This window comes from Nicotiana tabacum, chromosome 11, assembly GCF_000715075.1.
Source record: "Nicotiana tabacum cultivar K326 chromosome 11, ASM71507v2, whole genome shotgun sequence".
Classification (NCBI taxonomy): Eukaryota; Viridiplantae; Streptophyta; class Magnoliopsida; order Solanales; family Solanaceae; genus Nicotiana; species Nicotiana tabacum.
This window is the reverse complement of record NC_134090.1, coordinates 142,097,121-142,105,628: the sequence shown is the minus strand read 5'-3', so window position 1 is coordinate 142,105,628 and position 8,508 is coordinate 142,097,121. Positions and strand designations below refer to the sequence as shown.

The 8,508-nt window shown below is 34.2% G+C and overlaps 1 protein-coding gene across 1 annotated transcript; it reads right to left on the bottom strand.

Annotated features, from left to right (window-relative positions):
* Positions 1 to 2,695: 2,695 nt before the first annotated feature.
* LOC107821260 (1-(5-phosphoribosyl)-5-[(5-phosphoribosylamino)methylideneamino] imidazole-4-carboxamide isomerase HISN3, chloroplastic-like) lies at positions 2,696 to 8,194 on the bottom strand. Its single transcript, XM_016647686.2, has 8 exons — positions 8,009 to 8,194; positions 7,876 to 7,937; positions 7,094 to 7,301; positions 6,062 to 6,147; positions 4,585 to 4,686; positions 4,223 to 4,356; positions 3,511 to 3,559; positions 2,696 to 3,003 (listed from the first exon to the last, which is right to left on the bottom strand). Exons 1-8 carry the CDS (start codon positions 8,136 to 8,138, stop codon positions 2,827 to 2,829), a joined length of 948 nt encoding a protein of 315 aa, XP_016503172.1. The 5' UTR covers positions 8,139 to 8,194; the 3' UTR covers positions 2,696 to 2,826.
* Between the last annotated feature and the right edge of the window lie 314 nt (positions 8,195 to 8,508).

Genomic DNA, 8,508 nt, shown 5'->3' with positions numbered 1-8,508 from the left:
ATATATTTACATAAATAGAAATAAAGAGAGTAACAATTATAGTAGCTCTCTTTATTGTTACAAAAAAAAAAAAAAAGCTCTTTATTACGATGTCACATGTGTGTTGATCATAATCATCACGATTCATCATTAAGAGACAGCAATAAGTCAACCCTAATCTAGTAATCTATGCACCTTGTGGGGTCACTATGGATACATACTTGAAATTTGTAAAGGCATCCTTACAACTTTACATATTACTCTTTTCATGACCTCTTATAATTTTTTTTCTCGTTCAACAGGTTTTCAAATTCACCCCTTTAGTTTTCTAATGTTGCATATTACTCGTTTTGAATGCTAATAGAACTGATCTTTTAATTGTTTCCTCAGGAAAATTGGAATAATACAGAAAGAAGTCTTTTAACTAAGGTTAAGTAGTTCATTTCAATAGTTTGAATTCTCACATAAAAAGTACATATGATTAATTATTAAAAAATCCCTTCTATTGCTGGAATGGTTTGGAAAGCATGAAACTATCTATTAACAATGTAAAATAGCATAGGCTACTCAGTTTTCGGACAGTTCATTAAAAAATAGCCAGCATTTGTAAAGTCATTGAAAAATAGCCATTATTTTGCTGCAACACGAAAAGTTCCAGCATAATATACTGGAGATAGATGCACCTGTGTATGAACTTCCAGCATATTATGCTGGATCTCCAACACGCGGAAAGTTCCAGTATAATATACTGGAGATTGGAGCACCGGTGTTCCAATTTTCAGTATATTATGCTGGACCGGTATATTATACTGGAGTATTTTTCCGGATTTTGAACGTGTTTTCGTTCAGATTTATCTTTACATGAAAAGTGACCAAATTTCGATTGCTTTTGAAACTGTAACTATTTTTGAATGACCACTTGTAAATATGGCTATTTTTGAATTTTTCCCATTAACAATAGACCGGCGACCCTCAATAAGCAAGCTTATGGTAGTATTTCACATTATTTCCTTTTTTTCCTATGTTAACAGTTTAACTTTCTGAATTGAGATAATATTGTTATTTTAAGATGCGAAGTAACGTCCTCTTTGTTAAGGATGTTGTATCAGACATGGCTTTTTAGCTGAGAGTATTCTCATAAAAGTTTCTACTATTTTATTATCATCAATTATGAATTCAAAAAATTGTTAAGTTTGTTAAATATGACCTTTTGGGTGAATCTTAGAGGTGATTCAAGGGGAGGCTAGTAAAGTCTTTGCTTTAAGACCTCAAAATGCAGAGACCCGAAAAATTAATAATAGTGGATACATAATAATATTTTCGCTTAGACAAAAAGTTTGTAATAAAAAGTATAATTTTTATTTAAAAAAAGAGAAAGAAAGACTGTGTATTTGTTAACAATACTCAAATTCATATTAGTAAATAATTCTTTTTTAACACGATCCAAGATAAGGTATTGCAAATATATGACTAACATCTAATTAACTTGAATTAACCTTTACTGATATGAGTAATATCATTACGTGAAGTTACAAGATTTATGTCTTGTAAGAATATAACACACACGTACACACAAACACACACACACCCTATTTAAAAAGTTTAAGACCACTTATTATTAAAATTTGGCTTTAGACTACTAAATTTATTAAGCCGCTCTTGGTGAGTGTGATTATAAGTTCAAACAAATACTAAGTACACGAAAGAATTAAAAAAGGGTCCTACCAATTTACTGAAATTTTAATTTGTCATTTTTGGTGCTCGGTGTGAATGAATGGAAGCTTAGCTGGGAGGATAACGGATATGTTCCACTTCAACAAACCTACACTCGTATTAGCTCCCCAAAGCATAGACAAAAGAAATTTATAAATCAGGAAATATGATATTTTTTTTTTTTTGGGTTATATACAATGGTAAATAAAACATAAAAATACTTGTTTTATCAATAAAAAATATTTTGAGGTTGCTTGAATCGAAAATATAACATATGTCAAAAACATAGATATATATTTCTTTGTCCGAGAAGAATGACGGGATTCGAAGACTCAAGACTAAAGTATCTATGTTTTGTGTGAATTCAAATATTATTTTTCTCAGCAATTTTGTAGATAAACTCATATGTTTAGATAATGATGAATGCCTACCTTGACTCGTTATTTAAATTTTACTCTACTTGTTCAACATTTTAAAGAGAAAATCAACTTACTAGTTGTTTCACTTTCACTCAATGCCAAAAGCATGACAAAATAAGGTACTATAAGGGAGTTAACCCAATCAACAGTTTGATAAATTGCCGATGTAGATTTTCCCTATTTGTCCTTTTTTTTTGTTCGGGGGATTTAAAATTTTAAGACACTATAAACTTATATAAATTTTTAAGACGAAAGTGTTAAAAATGGGGTAGAAGGGACACTTTAAAACCCCCAAAGTTTTCTTATTTACAAAAACATCCCCTTCCTCCATCTCCCCTAATGTTTGAAACATCCTCAGGACATTTGAAACGGGAGATGTTTCAACTATCTCGGGAGATGTTTGAAACGTCCTCGGGATGTTTCAAACATCACGGGAGATGTTGGAGATGTTCAAAATTACCCGCAACTTTTGTTATTTTTAATTTGACCCCCGAACTCCTTGTGTCCTATATTCTTCCACAAGACTTGAGAAGTCTTTTTTACCTCTTTTTTCCAATTAACTAGGTGAAACTACACAACAAGTCTTTCTGGGCAAAACAAATTCGAGTTCAAAATTCATGTAATATCCCACGATATAGAAAAACGTATAATCTGAATTACTCCCTCGTAATGATATCACCTCTAATCCGACTGAACAAACAATTGGAAGTTAAGATTAGACAGCCAAGGGATCCTGCAGAGCATGCCAAGCCACGACGTCTTTGTATGCCAAGTTACCTCCAAAAATATCCAAAGCACTGCCCACAGTTACATCCACACGCCCCATCCCTGCAAGTTTGATCTTCTCCAGATCAGCCATCACAGTGACACCACCGGCATATGTTACAGGAATCTGAGAGCCACGTGAAGATAAAATTTGGTCACTTCATCTGGAATACGAGGGCAACGAAATCAAAGAATATATAGACTAGTGGAGAACCTCTATGTAGTTGTTTATTTAAGGTGATTGATCTACATCATTCCCCTTAACCCTGGGGCTGTGTCTCGAATATAAGGGACTAGGCCTTATGACAAAAGGGGAGTATATAGGGCACAAAGCCAAGACTTTTTTTTGGGGGGGTGGGGGGTGCTCAAAGAACTCTTCTTCTCTGATAACCTGTTCATTGTCTAAATTCCCTTAAAACTTAAAAACGGATCAATGCTCATTCAGCATTCAATATCTAGAAAAAGGGGAAAAGAAAAACATAAATGCCGGCAGAGAAGCATTTGTCCCTTATTTGACTAGCATTGTCTGATGGAATCTATTTATTATGCTCCCCAGAATAGCAGAATGAGAAGCCACGATAGTGAGAAAAACTAGTTAATACAAACAGCAGTCAATAATATAAACTGCACTTACAGGGGAATACTTTCCAAGCAATGCCACGAGCTCCTCATCTATTCCCAACCTGTGTTACACAAGAAACGTATGTCAAATTTTTTGATTAGCAGATCATTTACAAACCATATGTGCGACTAAAATGATGAACATGGATATCCAAATAATATTTCTCTTTAACTACTATCTCTCACGAGTAACTTCGCATTCTAGTGCACTATATTTTGAGAATGCTGCAGAAGAAAATACATGCACCAATATAAGATCTTCCATTTTCAGATAACAGGCAATGGACCTTTGCTCAATCAGGGCCAGATTTAAGGTAGTTATGGGAAATACCTCATTATTAAACTAGTTAATGATACAAGCTGATAAAAAGTGTAAGAACTCAAAGCAGATCAAGAAAATAGAAAACTTAGGTCAGATCTCAGCAATTAGCGCATTTAGTACATTTAGGTCATTACAGTATGCTAGAGAAAGAAAGTTACTTTATTGGATCGCCAAGGTAATAAGCCGTTTAAAAAAGCAGTAGAAGTCGCAGCTTTCACTATTTTTCATTTTCATTTTTCACAAGACATTGGGACAGTCATTGGCATAAAGCCCTAAACAACCTAGTTGTCTATGTCATTGACATGGTAATTCAAACATCAAAAGGAGTCTTTCATTAAATAATTGCATCAACCGCTATTGCAACTCTATAATGACGGTACATAGGAAAAGTACCGAGACTTACTTTTTGCCTTCAACATCAACTCCATGAACCAGAAATTCATCAGAATAGTCTGCAAGAAAATTCAGGACTTCCTCATTGAGACGTACATCAGTAAACTTCTGCCATTTGTCTGTGACAATTACATATTCGCCCTCCTGCATGTTCTTTCAAGTCATTGGATCTATCATAGCAGAAGAAAGGAGAGCAGTAACTGAGTCTAGTTTTACAAATTCAATCATCTATTCATGCCCTGAGCCAGTCCCAGACAAGAATCTCCTCTACATTAATATGAAGAACTCTGTCTTTCTAGGAGCCACAAGAAAATGGATACCTTTTTATGTTGTATTGTTTATCAAAGATAATTTCATTTAAAAAGTGAATACCTTTTTACGGCAACTAAGATCCAGAACAAGCCTATTTCTCCCAACGAGAGAAGCAAGTTCCTTAAGTCTCTCAAGGTCCATTTGCCCATTGTTAAAGACAAACTGCAACATAGACAATAAGTATCAGATAGAGAGGATCTCGTAATATAACAATATTGAGAGGGCTTCCAAAGCAAATCATCTATCCTTTGGAAAACAACAGAAATATAACCAATCACAATTTAGAACTATTTTCATTTTCTGTACAAAAAAATTGAGGCACGCCATGAATTTTTAAACATTGGGAGAAGAGATTTTGAGGTGTTTAACAACTTTGAGAGAACCCAATTCCTATACTGACTTTAATGCCGATTCTGAAACCTTCAGTTCATATTGAAAGCTCTGAATTTATTTGTTGTTTCCAGCACTTTGCTGCTGCACCAGTTAAGATCTATTCTGTGTTGTTCAAATTGTTCTCTCATCAATTAGTTGCTTGGTTTATTGAATTAAGTACTTCTATTAAGAAACTGTAAGCATGCTTCGCTATCCCGCAGAATTTTTTTTATACAACTACTAGCCATATTCCCAGTTTCCTACCCAGCTTATAACTTTTTCTCTTTTAGTTCTACAACTATGCACTGTTCAAACAGTATTCTGCAGGCTAAACCGCCTTTGAAGTGTATTGACGTGTCATTAAATTCATTATGAGCTCTTCACTCAATTAGGTAGCTTTCAGCCAATAGAAATGATTAATCTTAGATCCGTAGTAAGCTTAATACTTTAGAGCTGAAGACGAGATCCTGCAGCATTTTTTATCTACTTTAAGTGCATATAATCATGCTGATTCAGATTACAATGGAGTCAACTCACTCTCTCACCTCTCACCCGACGCCACCAGCAAACTGACATAAGATTGAACTTTTTAGTTAATTATGATAAAGAGCAGAAAGATGGGAAAGGATAGGCAGCTTCACTTTCTCTATCGAAGGCAACAGTTCAACTTAATACTTGTTGCTCTCCTTGCCAGCCCATGATTGTCGTACACAAAATAATTAAATAATATAAGGAGGTAGGAATCAATTTAAACTATGAGTGTATAGCAGGCGCATTAGCTGCTTCTATTCTCATGAAACGAGCAATCAATCAATCTACGAATCTATATGAATACCCTATATCGCTCCACTTTATCTAGGTCCTGTCTGTGTTTAAGGCAAATTAGGGGTTTCAACACTAGTACAAAATCATATAAAGAAGAGCACGAGAAAGATATGACTATGAGATATCAATCAATTAGGTTTCAAATTCCAAATTAGTTAGGGTGTCTTATGTAAATCCTCGGTAACCATTACACTCTATTCAGGTCCAATACATTCCAATACTAAATAATTTGTCTTTTAAGACAAAAGAAGATGACAGTGAGATATTTTCAGAAATCGTAACATGAGAAATATAACACTAAAAGTTGCTTTTGTACAAGAATTTAATCATGAATACATACCGAGGTGACAATGACATGGCTGGCTCCTTCTTCAATATAACTCAAAGCATTTTCAGTTCTGATTCCTCCTCCAACTTGCAACCCACCTAGATGTTTTCACCCCTCGAAGGATATCACCAGAGGAAAAATCTGTAAGTTGAGATGTTGTATCAACCCTATATACACTTTAGTATAACATCGAGTACCTGTAATATATATTTGTAGTAAACAGTTTCAAATAAAGTTATACTAAAAGTGGCCAACAGCTTAAAGATCACATGCAGTTACTAAGTACATACACAACCAAGTAAAAATGATTTAGACCTTTTTCCCTTTCCAATTCGATTTTATCTTCAGTTGATACTAACATGTAACAACCAAATCTCCAAAAGCAATATTAAACCAGCTTCAGCCCATATCGATTGCTGACATTTCTATTAACTAATAATAATAAGTAGTTCTAAAACTCTGGCTAATCTTTCAACAACCAATTCGATTTTGCTCCAACTCATGTTTTACCAGTTTAATACAATAACTCTGGCTAATCTTTGGATATCTATGGCACATATTAGTTTCATATACTGGGAATTATGTCAAATAATAAGACAAACATTTATGTATGAGAGTGATACTCATCTATGGCACTTTTTTATATCTAAGTGTGACAAAACATCTAGTTCTAAGATTAAAATTTCATATGCCAAACAAATATCTGAACTGGTTGTTTGTTATAGTGTTTTGATATAGCCTAGGATTTCAGATTCTTCCGTGTTTCAACAGTAACATATTCTTCCATGGAGCTAAGGTCCAAAATATGGAATAAGCAAGCGTTTCCATGATTCTACCACCCACTGTTGAAACAATCCTTGGGCATTCTAGTGGACATTATGTGCTTATTACACGACAACCCTTAGAGGAAGAGTCAAACAAGGGGGATAATGAGTAGGAGAAATGGAGGTTTGGGCAATAGAAGGATTTGGGGTTGCTCATATTTTACAAGAGATGCCAAAAAGTGAAAACAACCATAAAAGAAGAGAAGGACTGATGCCCTACCAGGGTAAGCATGTAACGCTTCAATTGCAGCTGATATGCTCAAGGTATCAGCACCAAGCATAATTACATGGCCACCTACAAGGTCGTCGTCTCTGTAAAGCTTTGCATATTCTGCAGCTGATTTATCAGATTCAAAGTTAGTTACCAGGCTTGTATCTGCCTCCTTAGAATCTCGAAGAGTGGATCCAACAATTTGCTTCACTTTTCCCTAAAAAAATGAAATTTTCAAGTAAACATCTTCCTAGTATCTTGAGGAATTTAGGAAACTGTAAAAGTTAGCACTCTCTGGAAACCTTGAAAAGTAATTAGAGAAACATAAATAGTTTAGTCTCCTCTCTGACTTATCTATTTGATACAACTTCCCAAATGAGATATGCTATTAAATGCTGAATGAATACCAGTAGTAATGAACCTTTACTCTTTTCTTCTTCTATTTAATCCTTCTATGCAACCAAAATACCAGGTCCATTTTGGTTTCTTCATTTAACTGGTAATGGTATATACATATACTCCGTACTGTCAACACTAAACGATGATGTCACTGCAAGTCATTTGCTAAAGCATAACAAGAAGGTGCAAGCATAAAGAAACCCCAATATCATACTCATCTAATGTCATAATCCAACCCATAAATGCAGCGAACAGGTTCTTGAACCTTCTCAAATACATAATCTCAATTTATGACTAAGGCCACCAGGACTTGCATAATTATTCGCAAAAATTTGAAAGATATACATAGCTCAAACAACGAAAGATGTAAAAAAGAAAAAGAAGAAAAAGACCTTGTGTATATCAATGCAAGGGCGGAACCGAACCCCACATTTTATGGATAACCTCTGCGGTCCTGTACAGTTTTCAAAATAGAGTCATATTGATATAGCTATACAACAAAATATGCTATTACATCAGACATACCAGATGGAGGCAATGTCATAGCAGGTTTGAAATCTTGCATTCTGTTAAGAGTATACGGTGCAAAGCTGAGATTCTTCCCCCAAAATAAGTTTTGTAGTGATGAGGCTGAAGTTGCTTGGAGACTTTGCATTGTGAAATTCGACTTAGCTTCAACCAAATGCGTCTGCAGTGTGAACCCTAAGTTAGTTAATTGAACGGAAAAGGTTCAAAATGGCCCTTTAAAAATACCCTTCATCCCTTTTTTTTTTTTTTTTCCGCGCTCATGCCCTCTTTGACGGTTAGCTCAATGCTGAATTAAAAATAATTAATTAAAAAAAATATTTTGCAAAATAATTTTTTTTTTTTAAACTAATGCATCATTAATCCACTAATTTAGTAAAGTCTTCTTCTTCTTTTCAGTTTTTACAAAAAAACAATTCAGTTTTTATAAAAAAATATTTTTTTTCATTTTTTTCAGTTCTTTTAAAGCAATTTTTTGGTAAAAACTAAAAATAATTGGT

Excerpts from the sequence above, each read along its gene's own strand:
- LOC107821260 (XM_016647686.2), bottom strand. The coding sequence starts at position 8,138 with ATGCAAAGTCTCCAAGCAACTTCAGCCTCATCACTACAAAACTTATTT. Across the intron at positions 6,148-7,093 it reads AGCGTTACATGCTTACCCTG|GTGGGTTGCAAGTTGGAGGA; the intron begins GTAGGGCATCAG and ends GAAAACATCTAG. Across the intron at positions 3,004-3,510 it reads TGCTTGGAAAGTATTCCCCT|ATTCCTGTAACATATGCCGG; the intron begins GTAAGTGCAGTT and ends CGTGGCTCTCAG.